This window comes from Phocoena phocoena, chromosome 4, assembly GCF_963924675.1.
Source record: "Phocoena phocoena chromosome 4, mPhoPho1.1, whole genome shotgun sequence".
Classification (NCBI taxonomy): Eukaryota; Metazoa; Chordata; class Mammalia; order Artiodactyla; family Phocoenidae; genus Phocoena; species Phocoena phocoena.
In genome coordinates, this window is record NC_089222.1 from 145,044,126 (window position 1) to 145,069,648 (window position 25,523).

General features: G+C 55.1%; 1 protein-coding gene and 1 pseudogene across 1 annotated transcript in view; one reads left to right on the plus strand and one right to left on the minus strand.

Moving 5' to 3' along the window:
• Nucleotides 1-24,222, minus strand: part of TSPEAR (thrombospondin type laminin G domain and EAR repeats) — a 59,807-nt gene extending 35,585 nt beyond the window's left edge. Inside the window, exons 1-2 of the mRNA XM_065876768.1 lie at nucleotides 24,085-24,222; nucleotides 4,723-4,943 (exon numbers count right to left, since the gene is read on the minus strand). Of these exons, the coding sequence (XP_065732840.1) occupies nucleotides 4,723-4,943; nucleotides 24,085-24,169 (306 nt within the window). The 5' untranslated portion in view covers nucleotides 24,170-24,222. The remainder of the gene's footprint in view (nucleotides 1-4,722; nucleotides 4,944-24,084) is intronic.
• On the plus strand, nucleotides 16,466-16,995 carry LOC136122587 (keratin-associated protein 10-12-like; annotated as a pseudogene).
• Nucleotides 24,223-25,523: the final 1,301 nt, after the last annotated feature.

A 25,523-nucleotide genomic window follows, 5' to 3' on the forward strand; every position in this document is an offset into this window, starting at 1 on the left:
AAGCTTTGCGTTCCTTTCTTCTCTAAGCTTCTTAAAAGTATACTAAGTAATAATTATAACAATATATTCTTGGAATTTTAAGATGAAATATTATAATAGGAAGGACAAAAAAGACAGGAAGGAATAGAGTTACATATAAAAATGAGCAGTGTTTTTATATATAACTGGAATTGAGTTGGTATAAATTGGAAGTTGATTCTGATAAGTTAACATAAGTACATGATAGACCCTAGAGCAAAGGGAAACTTAAAAATATATGATGAAAAAAATCATTAAAGAAATAAAATTGCTACATTGGAAAGTATTTACTAAAAGCAAAAGAAAGCAGTAGAAAAGGACTAAAGAAACACAATTACAAGAAAGACATGAGAAATAGGAAACAAAAAAGTGAAATAGCAGACATCAATCCAACCACAGTTGATGCTCATTATTGTTATAGAAAGTCACTGCGAACACTGGATTAGCAAGTACTCAACCATTGCTTCTAGGGGAAATAAAGATGTAGGTTCCTGTGAGCCTCTAGCCTCATTTTCATCAACTAATCAATACATAACCTTGTGTTATGTGTGTCTTGGAAAAATGCACTGAGTTTTCCTTTACTCTCATGAAGACTGCTTCTGACACCAGATGTGTGGGTCTTCGCCCACCCCGACAAGTTCTCTGACACCATATGAGTGCCCTACAAGTCAGCTCAGTTCTGACCCTAACCAGAGTCAACACAGACCCCACAGGTTAGGTTTCAGTTGTACAATACCGCCCCCGGCTTCAGATGCCAATTACAAGTAGCAGGCGCCCGGGTGACCCACAACGTCTGTCTGACTTGGCTACAGATTGGAGGTTCCCATGACTCCTTGAATAAGTTGCTAGAGCAGAACCCAGAAAAACAGTTTACTTATTATTGCTGATTTTTTACAAAGGATATTTTAAAGGATGCAGACCAACAGCCACATGAAGATACATAGGGTGAGTTCTGGAAGGGTTCTGAGTGCAGGAGCTTCTGTTTCCATGGAGTTGGGGTGTATCACCCTCCTGGCATGTGGACGTGTTCAACAACCCAGGCGTTCTCCAAGCCCTGTACTTTGGGGATTTTTATGGAGGCTTCATCTTGTAGGCATTGATTAACTCAATTTCTAGCCCCTCTCCCCTTTCTGGAGAATAGGAGGTGGGGCTGAAAGTACCAAGCTACTAATCAAGGCTTGGTCTTTCTGGTGACCCTCTCCCATCCAGGAGCCCACCAAGGGTTGCCTTATTAGAATAAAAGACAACTCCTATCCCAGGAAATTCCAAGGGATTAGGAGATCTGTGTCAGAAATGAGGGTCAAATACCAGATATTAGCCAGGGTTAGATAGATAATAGATATGGTATTATTTCACAATGTATGTTTAATATTTATTGTTGATTCATTAGCACTGAACTCACTTCCAACAGCAGCATAATTCATGCCTGAATGGCACTTACCTGATGCACGTATTTTCTTCCTAATGCACATCACAGCCTTCTTGCACTTAGGAACACTAGACAGCACTTCAGCACTATGTTTGGGAGCCATTTCAAGCAGCAAGGTCACCAGTGAAAAGCACAAAAATGTGAAGAACGTAGCTCTAAATGACAGCAAAAGGGCACTTGTTTACAGTATGAACTGAAGCAAGAAGGCAGAGCATTGCCTTGTCATCCTCAGCTGGGAACATGCATGTTGTTCCCATGACATCAAATGTTTTGCAGCTCTATGCATGTCCATGAATGACTTTGGAAGTGCCAAAAGTATTGATTTGGGGGTTACAAATCAATTTTAGAAAGTAGGTGAATTTGCACATACAAAGTCTGTGAATAATGAGGATCAACTATATGTCAGTAATAACATAAAAGCAAATAATGCAATCAAAAGTCAGAGATTGTTAGACTGCATAAACAAACACGATTCAACTATATGCTCTCTGCATGAGACATACTTTAGATTCAAAGACAGAAATAGATTGACAGTAAAAGGATAGAAAAAGATATACAAACCGAAACCACAAGGAAATATTAATATTTTACTAATATCAGATAAAATAGACTTTAAACAAAAATTGTTAACTACAGACAGGCATTTTATAATAATAAAAAGTCAATCCATCAGGAATATATAACAATTATAAACATACATGCAAATAATAACAGAGCTTCAAAATACATAAAGTTAAAACTGACAGAAATGAAGGGAAAAATAGACAGTTCAACAATATTAGTTTAAAACTGTAAAATACCAATTTCAACAATGTATAGAACAACTAGAGAGAAGATCAAAATGGAAACATCAGACTTGAACAGCACAATAAGCCAACAAGTCCTAACAGACATCTGTAGAACGCCCTACCCAACAGCAGCAGAATATACATTCTACAGAAACACACATGGAACATTCTCTAGGGGAGAACATATGCTAGGACAGACAACAAACCTCAATAAGTTAAAAAGGACAGAAATAACACAAAGTATGTTTTCTGACCACAATGGAGTGAAATTAGAAATTAATAATTGAAGAAAGTGGGACGTTCATGAATATGTGGAAACTAAACAATACACACCTAAATAACCAAAGGGTCAAAGAAGAAACCAAAAAGGAAATAATAAAATACTTTAAGATGAGTGAAAACAAAGATCAAAATACCAAAACTTATGGGATGCAGCTAAAGCACTTCTTAGAGGGAAATTTATAGCTGTAAGTACCTATATTAAGAAAGAAGAAAGATCTCAAATCAAACCTAACCTTCCATTTAATTAATGGATCAAAGACCTAAATATAAGAGCTAATTCTATAAAGCTCTTGGAAGAAAACTTTGGGATAAATCTTTATGATCTCAGATTTGGCATTGGATTCTAAGATATGGCACTAAAAGTATACGCAAGAAAAGAAAACATAGGTAAATATGACTTCATCAAAATTAAAAAGTTTTGTGCTTCAAAGGACACCATCAAGAAAGTGAAAAGACAACCCATATAATGGGAGAAAATATTTGAAAATCCTATATATGATAGGGCACTTATATCTAGAATACATAAGGAACTCATAACACAACAATTAAAAAGGCAAATAATCCAATTAAAAACTAGGCAGAGGACTTGATTAGACATTTCTCCAAAGAAGAGACATAAGTGGCCAATACACACATGAAAAAATACACAGCATCATTATTCATCAGGGAAATGCAAATCAAAGCCACAATGAAATACTGCTTCAGGCCCACATGCGTCGCTAGAATCGAGAAATCAGATAATAACAAGTGTTGGTGAGGCTGTGGAGAAGTTGCAACCCTCATCCAGTGCTGGCGGGAATATCGGATGGTGCAGCTACCTCGGGGAAACAGTCTGGCAGTTTCTAAAACGTTAATCATAAAGTTACCCTAAGACTCAGCAATTCCACTCCTAAGTATATACCCAAGAGAAATGAAAACACATGCCCCTACAAAAATGTGTACGTGAATGCTTATAGCAGCATTATTCATAATAACCAAAAGGCAGAAACAAGCCAAATGTCCATCAACGATGAATGGGGTGATCAAAATGTGCTATATACACACAGTAAAATATGACGTGGCCATGAAAAGGAATGAAGCGCTGATACACGCTACATCACGGGTGAACCTTGAACACGTACTACGTAAGCTAGTTACAAAGATCATATATTACAGTATATGATTCCGTTTATAGGAAATGTCCACAGCAGGCAAACCCGCAGATCCAGAAAGTCAATGAGCTGCCGCTTAGTGCTGGGGGTAGGGAGCGGGGTCGTGGGGGGCGGGGAGCCAGAGGGCTCGGGGCTTCTCTCCGAGGCGATGAGCGTGAGTTACGACGTGCTGTGGTGAGGGCTGCACCGAGCCGCTGACTGCACCGTACGCCACTGAATCGCGCACCTCAAACGTGTGAGTCATATCTCAAAGAGCCTGTTAGAAAGTTACTGAGCATGACAGTAAATAAAGAGATGGAGTTGACGGTGAGCCAGTCCCCCGGGGGACCCACAGGTTGGAGGCTTGTTCAAGAAAGCAGCTGACAAGCCAGACTTTCACCTGAGAACTGGAATTCACATTAAAAACAAGAGGAAAATGGAAATCACAGAACTGAAAATGCAATGGCTGCAACTGAAAGCCCAGCAGCTGTGGGTTTGAGAGCAGATTGTACAGAACGACGAGCCCCCGGGGGTATCAGGATGGAATCACAGTCGACAGAAAACCAGCTGGGAGAACCTTGGCTGTGAGAGAATCGGGGATGCTGACTCGGAATGGGAAGGATTGGTCACACGCCCAGGAAGTGCCTTGTGCTGGACCCTGGGGAAACCTCCAGGGGCACTTCCACCCTAGCCGGGGACGGTGGGAATATTAGCTGGATCTGCGGAGGATGGGACTGCAAGTCACAGGTAAACAGACCCCTAAAGAATATGTTTTTGTTATTTTGTTTACATTTCCTGCTAAAGGATGTCAAACTAAAAACTCCGAGCCTTATCCCTAGCCTTTGACAGCTTAGCACACCAGAAAATTATAATTGCTGTACAGACTCCTAACAAATGGTCACACAGGCTCTGCCTGCATACTCACAGTGATGGGGACCTCACTACCTATCACGGCCAGCCACTCTTGACCTCTTGACCGGATCAGTCGTGCCCTTCACACGCTCTGGCATTGAGAACGTGCAAAGGTACGGGAAGGGGGGGTCATTCTACAGGAAGAGTGGGAAGTGTCACTGACCTTAGCGGGGAGACTGGGAACTTTCAAGGTTACGACGATGGAAAATTCTTCCGGGAAGAGGTCGCATCTGAAGAAAATCCTTGACGCAGGAAAGCTCAGGTTGTGTGGGGCAGCAGCTGAGAGCTGAAGTCCTCGCGCACCTTGGACCTGTGTCACCGTGACCCCGACCGCAGTGCCATCAGGAGGGACCGCCTCTGCCAGGATGTCCAGGGGCCGCAGGTCTGTGTCAAGGAATCACACGTGGGTTATGCCAGGGCGTTTACGGGGGCGCCCAGGTGTGAGTGTCCGGGCTCTGGTCTCAGTGTCCTACAGGGTCCTCGAAAGAGCCCTGTGAGCAGGGCGCCACGATTATCCCGTGTGGACTGAGAATGTCTCCTGACACATCAGAAAACAAAGGATGTATCAGCCATCAAGCCATCACATTACAGCCGCCCCTGACATGCACCCTGAGGAGACTCAGGACGGGAAAACACGGGATGCTGGCCCCGGGTAGCTGAGGTGCACATCAAAGGAATGATTTCAGGGCTTCCCTGGTGGCGCCGTGGTTGAGAGTCCGCCTGCCGAGGCAGGGGATGCGGGTTCGTGCCCCAGTCCGGGAAGATCCCACATGCCGCGGAGCGGCTGGGCCCGTGAGCCATGACCGTTGAGCCTGCGTGTCCGGAGCCTGTGCTCCGCAAGGGGAGAGGCCCCAACAGTGAGAGGCCCGCGTACCGCAAAAAAAAACCAAAGGAATGATTTCAGCGAGCCCGGACTCTTGCATCTTCCCATACACAGAAACGCACCGAATTCCTCAACTTGAGATGTCGGGTTTTCTTTAATTAACAGCATTCTTTTGATGGTCTGACTACCTGGTTTTCTTACAAAACTCCTCTGTATCCTGGCTCCGCCCTGACCTCGGAGCCGTCCCTCAGAGCCATCTGAGATGCTGTGTCCTGGTTAAGTCCTCAGTTTTGTCCGCTGAATAAACCACAACTCTTAACTTTTAGGTTGTGCATTTTTTTCAGTCGACGCCCGTCTATCCAGTGAGAAAGCGGAGGCACCAAGGGTTCACGGCCACCCGGGTCTACCGTGACCTCTCCTTCCCACCCTTCCACCCCGTCCCCCTGGGTTTTGCTGCCATTTTCAAGTCAACCACCAGGCGCTGTGCTGGGTGTGCTGGGGCACAAGGAAGCCCCCACCCGGCCCCGGGGAGCCCGTGGTCCCTGGGAGACAGGCTCGCGCATGGGAAGCCTCCAGGGTCTGAGACAAGGCAGGCACGGCATCCCCGAGCCCCCAGCTCAGCCGTCTGTGACACGGTCCCGGTGGTGCCATCGGAGGGCAGGGCCCCGGACAGGACCTGGACGCCGCCCTGGCCTGGGCACTGCATTCCCCACACGTTGTAGAGGAGCAGACAGGCTCCTGCTCCGCAGTTCAAGGTCATCAGAAACAAAACTCACCTGAGCCCAGATGATAGGAAAGGAGAGCGGGGAGCGCAGGGAGCACCTGTGACTAGAGGTGGGGTTCCAGACGGCCCACCCGGCCCCGCAGTGGAGGGAAGTGCTGGCTCAGAGCAGAGCCCATGGCTGCCCCTTGGACCCTTCCAGACTCGGCCAGCATGTGTCAGGCCGTGGCCTGGGACAAATGACAGGCACGTGCGAATGAAACAGCCGTTCCCCAGAGCCGTCTCCCTCGGGGTCTGGCGGTCCTGCTAAGGGGTCTGAGCCTGACACAGGGGTGCTGGCCCTGGAGCCAGTGGTCAGTGCACCACGGGGATCGGTCAGCAAGTCAGCGGGGCTGCGGCCATGAGAGCAGAGGACGCCCCCTCTGCACTCCCCCCGCACTCGGGCCTGGCCCCCACCCTTGCCGGGGCTCCCCCTTCCCCCGTCCAGGGACTCACAGCGGCCAGAGGGCGACCAGCGCAGCACTGAGGGGAGAACGCGGGGGGAGCAGGGGGCGTCACAGACGGGGGCAGATGAAGTGGAAGACAGGAGCTCGTTTTCTCCATTAAGTCCAGGGAATTTAGGAAACAAGAGGTCTCTCCGAACCAGTTCAGAGGAAAGACACCGAGCTCAAAGAAGAGAGGAGGAGAAAGCAATTCAAAGTGAGAGCATGAAACCTGGAAGGAGAGGTCAGTAACGAGAGGGGCCAGAGCAACACACTGCGGGGGAAAGGGCGAGAGGACAGGGGACTCATATCCAGGACACCGGGGATTCTTACCAACACGGGAAAGAGGACGTGCTGTGCAAACAAGGAACGGGGCTCCTGAACCCAGACCACACTCGCTGCCCCGCCCCAGCGCCCAACATGGTACAGAGTCTGGGGCCATCAAGTGGGGCACAGCCAGGGACGCTGACATCCTCCTGCAAGGGGCATCCTCAAGTGCCCGGAAGCACCCACGGGGTGTGGACACGCCCGAGGGTGCAGGGACCAAGGGCAGGCTGGACGGCGGTGGGCGGCCCGGCCGCGTGCAGACCTGGACTCCGGCCCGAGGCTCATGCCAGCCCTGGTGGGGGGGGGGACAGAGAGACTGAGGGATGTGGCGGCCTGAGCAGTGTCTGGGAGGACGGGCGTGTGAGGCCCTCTGGGGGATGTGGTGAGGGAGGGTCGGCAGCTGCTCTGTGACGGGAGGGCAGGGCACTGTTGTCATTTACGCGACTGAAAGCGAGAAGCGGCCTGGGAGGAAAGAGCATCGTTCCTGGGAAAGCACCTGTGTGTAAACAAAGGCGCTCGCAGCTTGGCGCTCTGATGTACTCCAACATCAAGGGCGGCGGTCACCCCGAGGCCGCTGTGTGTGTCGGGGACGGGGTCCCAGAGAGACGCCAGGGAGGAGTCTGGCATCTCAGGGGTGGAGGGGTGCCCGTGTCCTGGGGGACGGACCCAGGCCGGGGGTCAGATTCCACATCCTATGTGGTCGTGCCTGGCTGGAGTCCCTGGGGAGCACGGGCTCTAAGTAAACACTGTGTGTCCTAAAGTCACCCACAAACTGAGAGACACAGGGTACGTGGGCCCTGTCTGGCAGTGGCCCGCCGTCGCGGTTTTAGCCGTGGCCCCGCCAGCGTCCGGCCCTTCAGGAAATGTGGGCCCTCCACCAGGCAGGCCGCTCGGCTTCCAGGACATGCCTCAGCCCGGCCGAGCCCCAGGCACCGGCAACTGGGGGGACCCAAACTCGGCTAATCTCAGTGCGGGTCTCTCCCTCCACTGTTTAACTGAAACAGCCTCCTCCTCGTCCCCCCGCGCCCCCCAGAACCCATGCAGGCCCGAGCGGCCTGTGGCCTGGCAGGTACTCATCCACACGGGCTCTCTCCACCTGAGCCTGGTCCACACGCCCACACACCTGCCGAGGGTTCTCCAGGTTGACAGAGACAGTGCGTTCGTGCCTTCCCAGGAAAGCCCCGCTGGTTGCAGGAACGAGCGAGTGACCGAGTTCACAAAGGTCAGTGCCACCTCGGGACGTCCAGATGCCTAAGCGATAGACTCCAGCAAGTTAACCGATGGGACATGTACACTGGCACCTGCTGGACTCATGCTGACGGGCTGGACAGACAGACAGACAATGGCCGAGCCACAGACACCTGACCTACAACCTTGGCAGCTGCTGCCCGGAATGCCCAGAATGTGGCCGGTGACCACTTTTGTCCCCACGTCCAGTTCAGGGCCCCACGGAGAAAACCGGATCTGCTCCCCAACCAGGCACATGGGGCGCAGCTGCTGGTCCAGCCCCAGCTTCCCTCGCCGACAGCCTCCATCAGGCCGCACCCGGGCCTTCCACTCTCCACTCTAAGCTGTGCCTGCCTTAGCCCCTGCCAAGCCCAGGTGACACTGGTGGGCCCCTGTCAGAGCCGGTGGGATAAACAGCCGGGCTTGGCCTCATTTGCATGGTCTTCGTCTGTTCCACAAAGCCTTCTTGAAATGCCAGTTTCCAGAATAAATCGTCGTTGCCCTGTGGTGCCTATAATTTAGCAGAGAGACTGTGGCGGCCACAGAGAGATGAACTCAAAGCTGGCTACCAGTAGGGCCCTGACCTACACCTCAGCATCGTAAGATCTGGCCCACAACTGACTCGCTGCACCTCTCCGAGCCTCAGTTTCCTCATCTGTAAAATGGGAGGGTGGCGACTGTCCGTGTCGGGGGCTCAGCTAAGCTGGAGAAAGAGCTGAGCCACCAGGTGTCGTAGGAGCCGATCACAGCAACAGGCAAAGCGGGAAGAGAGTGAAGACTTTAACCCTGTACTGCGACAGCGTCAGCAAGACCCCCCACCCCCGGAAGGGCACCAATGGGCGTGCCAGGGAGCCCAGGACAAAAGCCACCTGCAGTCTGATGAGCCCTGGGGCCAGGGAGGGAGCGGGAGGAAGGGCCACGAGTGGGAAAGCACTGGGGCGTGGGCCAGAGAGGGGCAAGTGTCTTCACGGGAGGCCTGAAAGGAGGCCGGGGGTGCAGATGTGCATGTGAGTGGGCCGTGGCCATGGCTGTGGCCGGTGAGGCCAGCTCCCCCAAGGACGGAAGTGCCCTGGCTGTGCCCCAAGTCTGGGGGGAGTGGGCAGCGTCCTTGTGAGGCCTGTGGTTGGCCTACGAGATCTCTCAAAGCAGCTCTGGCCAGAAGCCAGGCTCCTCGTGCCCTGGAAAAGTCCCCTGGGGAGGCACCCCATGCTGGGGCCGTGAAGACCGGGGTTATTTGGTGGAGGGGCAACTGCCTTATGCTGGATGCACAGGTATGAGCCACAGGCCTGCAGCCAGGTGGACACCCGGCCAGCTTCAGACAGTCTCTGAGATGGGCCCCTCCACTGGGGGTGGGGAGGGAGGGAAACGAGACGGCCAATAAGATCCTCTTTCCTCTGGATTTCGTTGAGTTCAGTGGGTGCCCAGGGACCAGGACAATTCATTTCCAAGAATTTAGGTGAGGCTACTATTAGGTGTGCCCTGCGGGACAGTGGGACCGATGACACTGCCATAGTGACAGAAGAGTCCAGTTTGGGCCCAAGAAGAGGCAGATGGACCAGTGATAGGGAGGTCCAAGGGCTCAGAGACCCATGCAAGCGGGGATGACACGCGGTCCGGGCTCCACGCAGATCCGTGGAGGGTGGACCGATCAGTGGGTGGTGGTGGGAAAGCTGGGCTTCGGTGGGGAGAGAAGCCAGGCCCAATTCCTCCCTGAACAGGACACAGGCCATCAGCTCCAGGTGGGGTGGAAAGTGGGACTTCCATGTCAGAGGGGGAAGTCGGGGGCTCTCTTTGCGACCTGGGGTTAAGGAGGATTTCTCAACACCGCACACAAACCATCAGAAAGAAGCTGGTCCATCTGCTCACATCAAAACAAGGATTTCCACTCAATAAAGGACACCACAGGCCATGCTGTTGTCACAGGACAGAGCAGGAAGGGGGTTTGCCGTCCTTAAAACTGGCAAGGGGTGAACACACAGAAGGAACAAGGCACCCAGGACACCAGCAAGGAAAACATAAGAACAATCCTTACCCCAAAGGCAGGCAACCTAAGAAAGAAACAACTCAAATATGATGAAAGCTAAGTCAATACAGTCAGTGTAAATTAAACAGTGACAAGGTATCACTTTTCTCCTATTACACTGGTTAAAAAAGGAAACAGGAAAAAATATAAAGATGGAGCACAGAAACAACCTAAATGTCCATCGGCAGGTGAATGGATAAAAAAGCTGTGGTACGAAAAAATATACACAATGGAGTACTACTCGGCCGTAAAAAAGGATGAAATAATGCCATTTGCAGCGACATGGATGGACCTAGAGGTCATCATGCTAAGTGAAGTCAGTCACACAGAGAAAGACAAATACCATGTGATATCACTTCTATGTGGAATCTAAAATATGACACAAATGAACTGATCTACAAAACAGAAACAGACTCAGACACAGAGAACAGACTTGTGGTTGCCAAGGGGGAGGGGGTGGGGGAGGGAGGGATTGGCAGTTTGGGGTCAGCAGATGCAAACTAGTATATATAGAATGGATAAACACCGAGGTCCTACTGTAGAGCACAGGGAACTATATCCTATATCCTGAGATAAACTGTAATGGAGAAGAATATGAAGAAGAATATGTATATGTATATAACCGACTCGCTTTGCTGTACAGCAGAAATGAACACATTGTAAATCAACTAGACTCCAATTAAAAAAAAAAAGATGGAGCACAAAGGGGCAATTGGCCCGTCCCTGTTGTGTGTTTAAATCTGCTTTTCTTCACTTGTTTTAAAGGACGTCAAGGAATGTGGAGTGAGGCAGGGCTGCTGGGCTTCGAACGGGACCTGGGCTCTCTAGGCTGGAGCGTGAGATGTCCCTGGGATATCCAGAGCCTAGAAAGCCAAAGGCCACATAGGGACCAGGCCATGGAAGCTACAGGGGAGGCATCGAAAGAGCAGGACAGCGGCAATGAGCCCTAGACGTAACAGAGCCCCCTGGGCGGGCTCAGGCTGCACACATATGCACGCTTTCAAATCCACACACGTCCCCTCCCTCAATCAGCCTCCAGAGTCTGTGTTAGCCCCTGGGAACGCCTGACGTTGTCCAGTGGGCCAAGCAGGGTGTAGAGCGACGGCCGCTGCCTTTGCACCCAGCTCCCCCGGAACCCGCTGTTTCCCATGGCAGCCTCTGTGTTGACCTCTCGGAGGCTGGTCCCCCCTTTCTTGGGGGGCTGTGGGAGGGGTTGGGGATATTGCCAGGCAGACAGGAGCTGCTCCCTGAATGGGATTGCCTCACAGGGACTGGGAGAGGGACTGCCCACCCCTCATGGTGCGGTCAGCCCTGCACCGGGCCACTTTGTGGGTCAGTTTGTAACTTCCCCCCTGAATTTGCGAGAGCATCTGTGTCTGCCTGCAAGAGGGCAGCTGCCAGGGCTGCCAAGTAGGTCTCCTGAGTAAGATCCACGCGGCTGGTAAACAGCTGACGTGAATTCACTTCACATAAACAGGCAACAGGGCGTCCGGGATGCCTTAGTCAGCTGACGCAGAGAAGTCCGCACGCAGAGCAGAGCCAGTCCATCTCCCGGCCCGAGCTTGCCAGCTCCAAACCTGAACCTTCCTCACATGTTCTCCATTGGGTCCAGCAGCCGCATGGCCTCACCAGGCACGTGGACATTCAGGAGGCGAAGACAGCGCGTGCCACGCAGGCGGCAGGGCTGGCACGGGGACGAGGGGGTTTGGACGGGATGCTCATTTGCCCGCAGGGTCCCGCCCACAGAGGCATCTCCACCGATCTGAAGAGCCTCCTCCCCGTCTTCTCCTACCAGGAGCCGAGGTGGGCGAGGCGAGGATGAAGGGGCAGCCCCGACTTCAGAGACCTTTGCAATAGAAACAATGCTCACTCCCGCTGGGCGCGATCATTCTTTGATCCAGCCAGCTTTCCGTGTTCCCTTATCGCACGTCCTCCAGGTGAGTGAAAACGTGAATAGCGATGAATCCGGTTGCAGTGGCCTCGGGCTGCAGAAAGTGGAAGTCCAAACCCTCAGCACCCAGAGGCTCAGCTGCCCCCAAATCCTGTTGCGCGTGAGTCCCCCCGATTCTACTGTCCTTAAAACTTGTGTATGAATCAGCAGTTATGGAATCAGAGTGAAACGGGAGATCAGCTCGTTCAAAGCCTCAGATTATAGACCAGGATGGTCCGCACGGAAAGGACGTGTGGATGCAGCTGAAGAAGAGGAAGGCGTGTGGTCCTAAGTGCTTCCACGAGAAAAGAAAAAAGGTACCAAACCGACCGTCGAGGCTTCCACTGGAGAAACTTGCACAAGAAGAGCAAGTGGAACCCCCAGTGAGGAGAAGGGAGTAGAAGGGCAGAAATCAATGTGATGGAAACAAAAGAAAAATTCATTGAAACCAAAGCTGGTTCTTCAAGAAGATCAATAAAATTGATAAACTTCTAGCCAGACTGACAGGGAAAAACAAGAAGGAACAATGTATCAGTGTCAAGAACAAAAAATGAGATATCACTAAACATTTTTCAAAAATTAAAAGGAAGCAGAAATAGACCCGGGGACATAGAGAACAGACTTGTGGCTGCCAAGGGGGAGGGGGGTGGGCAGGGTAGGGATGGAGTGGGAGTTCAGGATTAGCAGATGCAAACTGTTATATACAGGATGGATAAACGACAAGGTCCTACTGTACAGCACAGGGAACTAGATTCAATATCCTGTGATAAACCATCATGGAAAAGAATTTTAAAAACATGTATATATATGTATAACTGAATCACTTTGCTGTACAGCAGAGATTAACACCACATTGTAAATCAACTATACTTCAATAAAGTCAATTTTAAAAAAAAAAATTAAAAGGATAATGAGGAGACTCTACAAACAACATTAGGCCTATATATTCAAAACCTCAGATGAAATGGACCAACTCCTTGAAAGGCACAAACTGTAACCAAGCAGGACCCTGTGGGGCCTTCCCGGGACAGAGCGCCCCCATGTCCTCCACCTGCCTCTCGTTGGTAGAAAAACTTTAGCCTCCTAGGCCTTCCCTGAGTTCCAAAGAATAAATTGAATCGGAGAAGTGAGAAAACGTAGAAAATTCAGTCAAGCAAGACAGAGTAATAATAGTTTAGTCATTAAACAAAGTCAAAGAACTTTAGTTCCTCCTCGAGGGCTGTAGGTAATATCCCGAGTCACACCACTGAGTTGTTTCGCAGATACTGAAACCCCACCAGGTGGAGGAAGTTAACTGCATGCTGACCACCAGCAGGTGGACCCCAGACTGGTTGGAACCAGCAGGTTGAAGATACTGATTCCTGATTACCTCACCACCAACCAATCACGAGATAATCACACACCACAGCTCCTTCCCTCACCCTGTCTTTAGAAACCTTTCCTGAAAGCCTTTCGGGTAGCCACCCGAACTCCTTCCTTGGCGCTTGCAGTAAACACTGCACTTTCCTTCACCACAGTTCGGCATCAGTAGATTGGCTTTACTGTGCATGGGCGAGTGGACCCAAGTTTGGTTCCGTAACAAAACTACCGAAACTCATTAAAGAAGAAGCAAATAACTGGAATTTCCTATATCTATTAAGAAAACTCCAGTTTCTTAGAAATTCCTACTAAGTATTTGAAGAAGACAAAATGCCAACTCTACACCATCTCTTGTAGAAAATGGAAAAGGAGCTTGCCAACTCCCATCATGAAAACCACGTTATGAAAGCCAAGGATGTTACAGTGAAAGAGAACTACAGACCAGTACCCTCATGCATACGGATATGAAAATCCTGAACAAGCTATTAGCTAATCAAATCCAGCAACACGCCAGAAAGACGATACATCACAGCCAAGCGGAGTTTATCTAGCAACTCAAGACTGCTTCAGTATTCAAATATCAATCAATGTGGGTACACAGCACCTCTCTATACTAGTTTCCCAATTTCCCGTGAATCTATAACTATTTCAAAATAAAAAGTTTTTAAAAAATCAGTTAATGTAATTCACGACGTTAACAGACTTACAAAGAAAACAATATGATCATCTCAACAGATGCACAAAAAGCATTTCATGAAACCCAACATCCGTTCGTGATAAAACCTCTCAGCAACAGAAGAGAACTTTTAGCCTGAGAAAGCTAATCTACAGAAAGCTACAGCTAACGTGACCCTTCACGGTGGAAGACGGAAGGCGTTCCCCCTAAGTTCAGGAGTGTGTGTTGACATACATGCACCGCCTTGCTCTCTCCACCAGGGGGCATGGGGGAAGTGACACCCAGCAGCAGTGGGCACACCTAGCTCCAGGCCTTGGTTTCTAAACGCCACCATCCACTACAAGGGACCTGGGCTCCTTGGAGAAGTGCTTGACTCCAGGGATGCTGGAAGGGTCCAAGAGACAAATGAAAGAGCTCCAGTGGTCAAAATGTCAAAGATGGGTCCTTGTCCCAAACCTGAAGCAATTCGAACAAGAAAATGATGATAATATTGTAGTAGAACTCAATAAAATTAACATTCTTTAGTCCATAACTGGACAAATAAACATATTGGGGGGGGAACAACTCTTCCTTAGAGAAGAATTTTAATTAATAATTGGAGATGGGCCGTAGAAGTAGAAAATCCCATTAGCACACCGTAGTCATGCTGTAGGCATGATCCCCAGAGGGGTGCAGAAACCACAGGGCAAATGTTTCAGCAGAAGGAGGATAACCGCAAAGTCTCAAAGAATCTGCCCCAGACGTTTATTAATTACAAAGGGAGAAACAGTCACATCTCCAGTGATTAGACATAACACCACCAAGTAACCCCTGCTTCACTGGACACATTAGTTCCGTGGATTCTTCCCCTAAACCTAACAGTCCGAGTCCAATCATAAGAAAATGTCAGACAAACCCAACTTGAGGGACAGCCCACAACACACCTGATCACTGCTCTTCAAAAGTGTCACAGTCACCAAGGACAAGGAAACTGTGAGCAATCGTCCCAGACTAGAGCCAACTAAGGAGATCTGATGAATGCACCGTGGGGTCCTGGAACAGAGAGAGGACACTCCTGGGAAGCTGGTGAATCCGAAAAGTCTGTCCTTAGGGAACAGTAATGTCCCAATGCTGGTTTCTAAGACTTGGTAATTGATCTACAGTTCTGTGCGACGCTATCACTAGAGAAACCTGGGAGACGGGCATACGTGAATTCTCTGTACTCCTTTTATGATTATTCCATAAAATAAACTAAAAAAAGAATCAACCCATGAGCTCAAACCACGCCTGGATTGACAGAAATTTTGGGTGTGCTCCAAACCTGTCAGGCCACCTGCTGCCTGCACCCCGCCCTTCACTACTGTCCCTGAGAAAGAAGAAAGTCGACACCTGCTCAGCTTTTCCTTCCATCCCAGACTCTGGCCAAGTGTCAGCCTCAGAGCAGGGACAGCACTCACGAGGGGCTGAATTGTGTCGCAATGGGATGCCGCGGCCTCAGCCCCCAGCACCTGTGAATCTGACCTTATTTGGAAATAGGGTCTTTGCAGATACAATCAAGATAAAATGAGGTCTTGGGGGTGGCCCCTAATCCAACCTGATTGGTGTCCCTACGAAAGGGGGAAATTTGGACGCAGACAGGCACACACGGAAAAAGCCCTGTGAAGGTGAAGGTAGAGATCAGGGTGGTGCTTCTACAAGCCAAGAAGCTCCAAGAATTACGGGAAAAGCCCCAGAAGCTAGGAGACAGCCTGGGGCAGACTCTCCCCCGACAGCCTTGGAAGAAAACAGCCCTTCCGGCACCTTGACCTCAGACGTCGGACATCCAGACTATGAGATACGTTTCTGTCGTGTGAGCCGACCCATCTGCTGTGCTGTTACTGCTGCCTACAAAGCATGACTCACGTTATCTTTATTTAGAAGCCAAATACACCTCTCCCTAACCTTCCAACCACAGAGGCACATGACCTCATTCAGCCAGCTGGGCGACCCCAGCAGCGCTCACCCTGACCAGGGGCCAGGACCCAGTGCCCACAGACACCGGCCCCGACTTGCAACACCGCCTAAAATGGCAAGGTGACTTACACTCCACCCTGGGGTTTCTTTCTAGGACAAAAACGAGTAAAGGCATCCCAAGCCAATCTCAAGAGTTTTGTGAGCTGAGCAATGACTCCTGGAACAACAAAGCTGCCGCTCTTTCTGTGGACCTGCTCTCAACAGCAACCAGGAAGGGAGGGTGTGGAGCCTCCCCAGGACAGCACACACACCCAGGAGGGGGTGAAGCCGACAGCCGAGCACATCACACACACACTCACACACACACACACACACTCACACCCTCCTTCAGCCCCCCTACCCCACCATGGCCGCATACACCCTGTCCGTCTGCTCCAGCGCCCTGAGCTACGGCAGCGGCTCTGCCTGCCTGGTCCCTGTGACTCCTGCACCGGCTCCTGCTGGCAGGTGGACGACGGCCCAGAGAGCTGCTGCCAGCCCCCCTGCCGTGCCCCCAGCGGCTGCGCCCCGGCCCCCTGCCTGACCCTCGTCTGCGCCCCGGTGAGCTGCGTGCCCAGCCCCTGCTGCCAACCAGCCTGCACCGGCCCCTGCATGGCCTCGTGCCGCCAGCAGTCTAGCTGCCAGCCCCCCGCCGCACCTGCTCCCCCTGCCAGCAGGCCTGCCGTGTGCCCGTCTGCCGCACACCTGCGTGCTGCGAGCCCGTCTGTTACACACCTGTGTGCTGCGAGCCCGTGTGCTGTGAGGGCCCCCTGCTCAGCCCCCTCGTGCTGCCATCCCACCCCCTGCCGCTCGTCCTGCCGCAGACCCTCCTCCTCCGCATCCCTGCTCTGCCGTCCCGCGTGCTGCGTCCCTGCCTCGGGCACGTCCCGCAGCTGACTGGCACGTCCCCCCAGGGCCTGCCAGGTGCTATGGGCCACCCCCACCTCTGCCATTGCCAGCCACCAGCCACCCTCAGGATTTAACCCAGCACAAGCTGTGGTCTACACCTCTACATGAATGTGAGCTGACCTAGGACCCCAACAAGCAGGGCTTAGCCCATCCGTAGCCTCCAGATCAGGCCCAGATGAACCTGAGACAGCCCTCCCCTATTACTGCGGGTCCCCAGGTTTCTCCTGAAAGCCATGGACACCGCTCTCCCCCTAGTCTTTGGGGGCCTTGCTCTGCTCCGTCTCTGCCCCTCCTGCTGCTGTGTGGCCTCCCCTCCCCTCACAGGGTCTCGAGCTGAGTGGATAAACTGGCAGTCCCCCGCAGCTGGCTGTATGTTTCATCGCTTCAGGCCCTCCGGGCTGATGTAAATAACTCCGGCCTCAGCAGCCTTGGAGCCAAGCCATGCCCCGGGAGCATCTCCAAGGGTGTTGAGCTCGGAGGCCCACCCAGTCGGCCCCAAGGCCCTCGACTCCTGCGTCTGTATCTCTGGGCAGCTCTGGGTGGCTGTGCTGTGTGTCCGAGATTGTGGTGGCCAACGCCACCTGGCCAGCGGCCCCCTGCCCCCGGCCTGGCTCTCCCTGGTCAGCCTGAGGACGCGCAGAAGGCGGGGCCCCGCTGGCTCCTGGCCTCCTGGGACGCAGCTGGAGTGGAGCATTCTTGCTGACCACCAGCTGCGCCTGTCCCTCCAGCCCCCCTCGAACTGTGAGCTTCATTCAATCTTCAAATGTCCCAACCTGCCTTGTCTGTGCCACATAGACTAGTGACGACGCCCCCTCCCCAGCCCCGGCTCCCGGCTGGGTGGGGAAGCGGCCAGCAGGTAGGTGACTTCCAGGGCCCACACTCTGGGGCCTGAGGGCGACCCTTGGGGCCGGTCTGGATGGGGCCCCCATGTTTCCCGGAGCCCCAAGCTTCACATGGCCAACCCTCATTCCTAACCAGCCTTCCCTCCACCTCCACCCTCCCCCCAGTGCCACCTCTAGCTCTTAACCCTACCCTGCTATTGACGTGACACCTCCCTCCCTCCCAGGAGGCCATGAAATCCAGCAAGACGTTCCCCAAAACGAGGGGGGCCAACAGTGAATGCCCCTTAGAGCAGGTCTGAGCGATCACCTGACCCTCCGGTGGTCTCCCCTGGAGAGCTGGGTCCAGACTCCCTGGGTGGCTTCTCCAGTGCCACTATTCCCCAAAAGGGGGTCCTCAGGGAATCTGTCGGTGGAACTAGGGCCCTCCTGCAACTAGAACTGGGTGGTGGAAATGGGTACAGACAGACTAGCACCCTACGGCCCTCCTCCTACATTCTGGGGTTGTGGAGGGAGGTGGGAGTCCTGAACCCAGCCTCCCCTGGGGCCCCGCCCCGCCCCACCACTCTCTAGGGGACCCTGCCCCTGCGTCCTGGGAACCCTCGTATGGAGGAAAAGGTGTGAGAAATCAATTCCCCCAGCTATTACAGGGGCCAGAAAATTCACTGGGGCTCTGCCCACCAGGGCCTCTTCTATGCCTTTAGCAGCCTCCCTCTGGCCAACCCCACCAGCAACCCCATCCCAGAGACCAGTGAACTGTGGGGCCCCGGCTTCCTGTACGCCTTGACTCCACTGCCAGCTAGTGAAATCCACAAGCCCTTCTCAGAAACACGAGTTTAACTGCAGAAAATACAATACTCCAGATTTCAGGGGGAGCCCATTAGCATTACCAATTACCAAAAATAAAATAAAATAAACAATTTTAATGGTATAGTGAGGTGTGGGCTTTTTTATTAAGGCATTAACAAGAGGAGCGGCGGGCCTCGGGCGGATGGGGACAGAACGTTTGTGCATATTTTTGCGGGGCCGGAGGATGCCCGTGGCGCAGCTGGTGACAGTTCCGGGTGTGGCCAAAAGCAGGCACGCCCCTCACTGGGAGCTGCTGCGTCGGGGTTAGTTATGGAGACGAAGGTGCGGCGCGTCCTGCCCAAGTTCACGGCCACTGAATTGCAGCCCCCGACCCTGGATGGAGCCAGCTGCGTCGGGGACAGAGCGTACGCGGACGGCGGCGGCGGCCAGTCGCCAACGACGGGTGACCCTTCCCTGGGGCGCCCCAAGCTCAGCGCTCGACCCGCCCCCAGACGCGCGACACGCAGAGCGAGGCATCCCGGGGAGAGCTGTTCACCAGCGCAGGGGTCCCCGGAGCGCCCACTTGAGCTCCGTCCCCATGCGGCGGCACCCGAGCCCGGCCACCGATGACCCCGAGAGCCCCAGCCCGGAGCCACCGTACCGCCCGCCTGCGCCACGTGGAGCTGCCGAGCCGCCGCGCCCGCGGCCTGGAAGAGTTTCCCGTCTCCCTCGGTTACCCGCTGCAGCAACCGCGGAAACGCGCGGGGCCAGAAAGACAACCGAATTTCACCACCTGGGTAGATGTCCTCCGGCTTCTTCCCAGCGGCGAGCGGGCGCGCACACGCACTCACACTAATACACGTGTTCACGCACCCGTGCACACTCACATATCCACGCGCGCGCGCGCACACCCCGCCTTCCCCTCGGCGTAGGAAGACACCCCCACCCGGTCCACGCGCTCCCCTAGGTCCCGCCAGGCCGGCAGGGGCGACAGCGAGGCCCGTGCTGTGGCCCCAACACCGCCCCGCCCAGAGGTGGGCAGCTCCCGCCTTCGGGGTCACCTCCCTTCCCCCTTCCATCACCCGAGGCCCTACCGGGGGCGGAGGGGGCGCTCTCCGGGCTGCAATCCGACCGTGGGGTCACCGTGGAGGCGGGGTGGACATCCTCCTTTTCCTCTCGCACCTCCCAGCGGCGGGTAAGTACCCCCTGGCAGTGCCAGAGATGCTCACTAGAGTGGATTCGCCGGAGACTCCCACAAAGTCCCCAAAGCGCCATGCCCCGACCTGGGGGTGATATGAAAATGAGCCACTAACACAGGGCGCTCCAGCCCCTCCGAGGACCCAGACCCGCGGGAAGGAACCGGCTTTCAGGCTTTCTGTTCGGGGCTGGGGGTGGGGTCACGTGGGGGCGTTAGCGTGAGCATGGCTGCTGGGTGATGAGGGGTCTCCGAGAGGCTCGGGGAGCCCCCAGCCCCCGGCCCGGACCCTCCTAAAGGCAGAGATGTGTGGTTGGGACGCCGAGGGTGACAGCCAGGGGCCACGTCCTCGTCGCTCCCCAGACTCTCAAGATGGGGAGACAAGTGTGGGTGCCCTCCCATCCCCACCCCACACAGACGTAGAGGTCCCTGTAAGCCCAGAGCTCAGAATCCACCTGGGGTGGGGGGGGAAGAGGAGGATTGCGGGGGAGGGGGGAGGGAGAGATGGGGGAGTCCGGCTGGAAACAGAGCCCAGACCCCGAAGTGTGCGTTGGTGGCTTCCTAGATTTTATCCTGGAAAAAGACCTCCTGGAAATCTATGATTTACTCTTAAAAATCAAAACCAAAGAATCAGCATATAGTGTATGAGTTTGCATTATAAAAATGAATATTCTTGGGCTTCCCTGGTGGCGCAGTGGTTGGGAGTCCACCTGCCGATGCAGGGGACACGGGTTCATGCCCCAGTCCGGGAGGATCCCACATGCCGCGGAACGACTGGGCCCGTGAGCCATGGCCGCTGAGCCTGCACGTCCGGAGCCTGTGCTCCGCAATGGGAGAGGCCGCAACAGTGAGAGGCCCGCGTACCGCAAAAAAAACAAACAAAAAGAAGAATATTCTTGGTTTCCTAATTTCTGTGCAGACAAACAACGCCCTGGTTTAACGGTTGAGAATTCTTTAAAAGGAAATGGGCGTCAGGCTGACAGTGTGTCTCCAGTTGCCAGCCACACCCCAGCCCTGCAAAACTGTCAAGCAGGCCACGTGGGCCTTTCAGCCTCGGTCCCCACGTGACCCGCCACTTGGCGACCTCTCCTTCCTGTGGCCCACGCAGAGTGGCTCCAGGGGCCACCTGGGGTGTAGAGCTCAGATGAAGCTGGTGTTGAATGGGGCGCCGGCCTGGGGCTGGGGCGGCTGGGACGCAGCCTCGGGGGCCCCCAGCACCCGAGGGCGGGGTGGGAAGCCACACGCATGTGGACAAAGGACAGCTGACTGGGAATCTAGCAGCAGCTTCCTAACTGCAAACTGCTCCTCTGCTTTGCTCACGGCCCTGCTGGCGGCTGCTTGAGCCCAGAAGGGGGCGTCGTGCCCACACAGGACTCCCAGGAACCGGCGTGCGGACCTCGCCAGGTGGCCAGGATTCCCCAGCTCCCTGGGCAGCACTGCCCTTCCTGCAGCGTTTCCATTAACAGAGCCCAAAGGACAGGGTTGAAGAATTCCTGGGAGCCGCCAGCAAGGGAGGAGAAGGGCTTCCTCCCCCGCCCAACCCCATGCCCCTCATTGGACCACCTGCCTGCAGCCTTCACACCCCAACTAGCTTTTGTAATGCAAATCTGTGCCCCTCATTTCCTGGGCACTTCCTCTCGCTCCAGGGATGCACCCCACCCCAGACCCCAGGTCTGACCACCCACCCGCCCCAGGATCCCCCACACCTGCCGAGAGCCTTGCCCACGCACCGACCGGGCTGCAGTGTAACAGTGCAGGCGCAGTGCCTTCCTTGCAGGGGCGTCGAGCAGGTGAAGGAAGGAAGGAGGTGCCGAGGGTGCTATGTTCGCTAGGTTCCCACGCCTCAGCACGGCCCTGAGCCCCGGGTGAGGAGCCGCCTCTGACTTTCCCGGGGTGACAGAGGACACTGTTCTGACACCCCACGGCAGGTCACCCCACTCCAAGCGCCCACCCCCTGCACCCCGCCAGTGACCCAGCCTTGGGGTCCAGCTGCCCCCGCTACGGCTTCCACAGAACCCCTCCGCCTTGGCCTCCCGCCCACGTGGAGACAATGCTGGGTCGGGACAGGCTGAGTCGGGGGTGGACGGCAGGCTCTCTGGCCACAGCGGCTCGTCACTCCCTGACCAAGAGCCCAGGTCTAGAATTCAGGCCACCAAGCTGTCCCCTGGCAGGAAACCCCCAGCCACTTTCCTGGCACCACGCACATCACGCCCCCCAGAGTCGTGGACTTTGTGTGGGAGCTGAAGGTCTTCCACTCCTGGCTCAGCCTCTGTCCCAGGGCAGCTGGCCCGGCTGGCTGGAGCAGCGGGGGGGTCCGAGTATCAGAAGACCCAGGCTGGCTCTGGGGTCAGCGAGGCCCCAGGATCCTGCCTGCCACAGTCACCCCAGGGGAACCCGCTCCACACAGCCACTGCGCCCCGGAGCCCCAGCCTCTCTGCTGCAGACCCTCCTCACCCTCCCGCCCTGAGGCTGGCCCAGCAGCTGCGGCTGGTTTCCCAGCCTGCGCCTCCCACCTGCCCCCCGCAGCCTCTTCGTGCTGACAGCCTGCCAGGGTCAGCTGAGGCTCTCTGAGACTTGACCCATCCTCAGATGCCCCTTTGCAGAAGGGCCAGCCCCAGGCCCCAGCCCTTATCAGAGGGTCTGCACCAGACCCGGGGCAGAGATGTAACCTCAACTTCCTCAGCGGCAAAACTGTCCCCACCACCTTCTGTAGGGGGCTGCTGTCTCATAGTCACAGACTCAGATGGGCTTGGGGAAGGGGGACAGGACTTCAAAACCCGAGGTCGTCACAGCCAAGGTCCAGGCACTTCACACACAGCACCGCAGACCCAGGAGCAGGGGCTAAGGGAAAGTGAAATCCAAACCCGCACAAACCCTACGGTACTAGCCGCTATCAAGGGTCTTGGGAGCTTCCAAATTTAGTTCAATATTATTTACTTGGCTTTTATCTTTTCCCCCTGGTTGTCAGTATTTATAACTGGGTCATCTTTTAACTATTTGCAACATCCTTTCAGGGGAGAGGGGGCGGGCTTTATAAATAACCTTTATTATTACTATGCAAGTTGATTCTGTTCCGGGTGCTGAAGGGAACATGAAGATACACGTCTGTGACTCACCCCACCTGGGAGATGCTGAGTGCTCAGGACGACGCAGGTCGGGTGCTGCGCCCCAGACCCCGTGTGCGGGTCTGTCCTCCATGCTCAAAGCCGGGTGGGGGGCGGCGGTGTTTCAGGGCTACCGGTGGCCTTGGCTTCTGTGTGGCTTGCACATCACGCATCCCAAGGCTGTGACCGCAGCAGGTGCAGGGGCCTCGGGGGCCCTGGTATTCCTTCCCAGCACACACCCGGGGGTTGCTCCCCTCCACCCGCACGCCCTGGCTGTTCCCTGGGGGGGCTGGGGATTTTTATGGACCCCCCCTTCCGGTGTGAACACAGGTCAGCGTTCCAAACTTGGGTCATCATGGGCCATCTCCTGATCACATCATTGGGAACCGAGTGCCATCAGAGCAAAGAGCCATAACACGCGGGGACCTGGGAGGATTCCCGGAGCCCAGAATGAGATATTTGCAAATAAACCGGGGGCCACGCACAAACCCGTCTCAGCGCCACCACCCTCGGCGAGGCCCGCACGCCCCTCGCTCACTCCCATCCCGGCGCTCAGCTTCTAGCTTCCGGGTCTCATTTCCCCGTTACTCTGTGTCAGCGTTAGGTGGGATAAAGTCTCTTGGTAGAGGCATGGTGTCGTGGTCACTGGCAGGTCAACTCGGCCTTTCTAAGGAGAAGGGGCGGGATCTCCCCTCCCACTCCGCTCTCCGCTGGAGGGGGTCCGCGTGCCTGGGGCCGGCCCCACGTGCCCCTCTTCTCGCGGGACAGGACTGCCCAGCCCCAGCGGCGGGTCTGCACTGTGCCAAGTGCAGCCCTGGCTTCTCTGTCCACGGCGGGCGAGTGACCCGCCGGCCGCTGGGCCTCATTCCTCCGGCAGGTGTAAGGCCTTCCTGGAGGCCCAGCAGGTAAGTACTGTGAAGGGCCTGGGATGGGGGAGGGTAACCCTTTGCAAGGAGTCCCCACCCTGTTGGCATTCCTCTCCTGAGCGCCCTGCTGCCCCCTTTAACCTTCTGTCCCTCCTCCTGGTCCAGCTGCCGCTGCTCCCGTGGCCACTCGGCACCGTGACCTGGACTCGGCCTGAGAAAGTGGCACCGCACGCCCGGCGCCCCTCCCGGCCCCCGCGCGCGCTCCGCCCCGTGCCCCCACTTACCCGTGCAGGGCTCCCATCGCCCGGCGCCTCGGCCCGGGGTCGCCAGGGCCAGGAGCACGACGCACAGAGTCAGCAGGACAGACATGAGGGGCCCCGGCTCCCAAGTTCCATCCAGGGGCTCCACACACGCCCGCACCGGGAGGCACCCGCTCCTCGCACGCCTGGCTCGGCCCTTCCAGGGCGGCCTCGCCCCGGCGGTCACTGCGGTGGCCACATCCCCGGGGCCTGCGCAGGGACAGCGGCGCCCGGCGGGGACGGAACTCAGGTGGTGCTGGCAGGTCGGGCTGCAGCCTCACTCTATCTCATTTACACCTGGGCTGTGGTCCTGCCCTGCAGGTGACAGCTGATAACATCTCAGCGGGGCCGAGATTAGTCATTGGCAAAGCGCATTTTTCCCAAAGGAAAGACAGAAATAGATCATCGGGAGAGCTGAGAGCAAACCAGAAAACTCCCGCTGGTGTTCCCCGGGTGCAGACCCCGCGCCCACCGCGGGCAGAGGACGGGAGCTCCGGCCACCCGCCGGGAGGAGGGAGCAGAGCCGGTGGGCGGTCCTGAGCTGGCCGTGGTCCCCACGCGGCCGCCCAGGGCTTTTATCTGGCGCCCAGCCCTCCCCAGGGCGTGTGGGTTTGTCAACCTTTGGGTTTCAGGAATTTCCCTCGGGAGGGAAGTCAGTCCTTCAGGGCAACAGCTAATGAGGAGACAGGAGCGTCCGGGGAGAGGCGTGGCCGCGAGGCGGGTGGTTCGTTTCCTTGGCGACCGGCCACTGGGCTCTGGCCTCCCCAAACCGCGGTCCGCGGGCAACGCTGCTCCAGGCCGGGTAGTTACTAAGTGTGATTATTCTTTTTTAAAACTCCTCCGCTGAGTGTGCAAGGACAGACCAGGGAGAGGGGACAGGGAGAGAACTCACAGGCCCCCAAAGGGCACCCTTTCCTCGTTTCAGAGGCAGCGTTATGGTTGTGAACCCCAAGCTGTCCCCGGGAAGCCCCAGCTCCAAGGTGTGGGCAGAGGCCGGTCAGACACAGAAGGGGCTTGTGGAGGACACAGACCCTGGGGTTAGGGCTTGGGGGGAGGGGAAGGGAGAGGGAGGGAGAGACAGAGACAGGAACAGAGAGAAAGGGGCTGTAGGCACAGAAAGCCTATGTGAAAGGCTCTTCCCGTAAAACAGCCGCTGTGACTCCAGAGATTCTTGCTGTCTGTCTCTCGGTCTGTCTGTCCACACGCAGGTGTTTTGCATCCTAGTCAGAGGGTCTCTTTTTCTGGGGTCACATGAAGAAACTCTGTGACCCCCCCACTTACACCTGCCCCCTCAGAGTGCCAGGGATCCCTGGGGGGGCCTCCCTCACCCCTGCCCCAGGGCCCCTGCCCACCTGGGTCCGGCCGGACCCACAGGGTAGGGAAGGAGACTCTGACCCCGCGGGACCCCAGGGGCTGTGAGATGC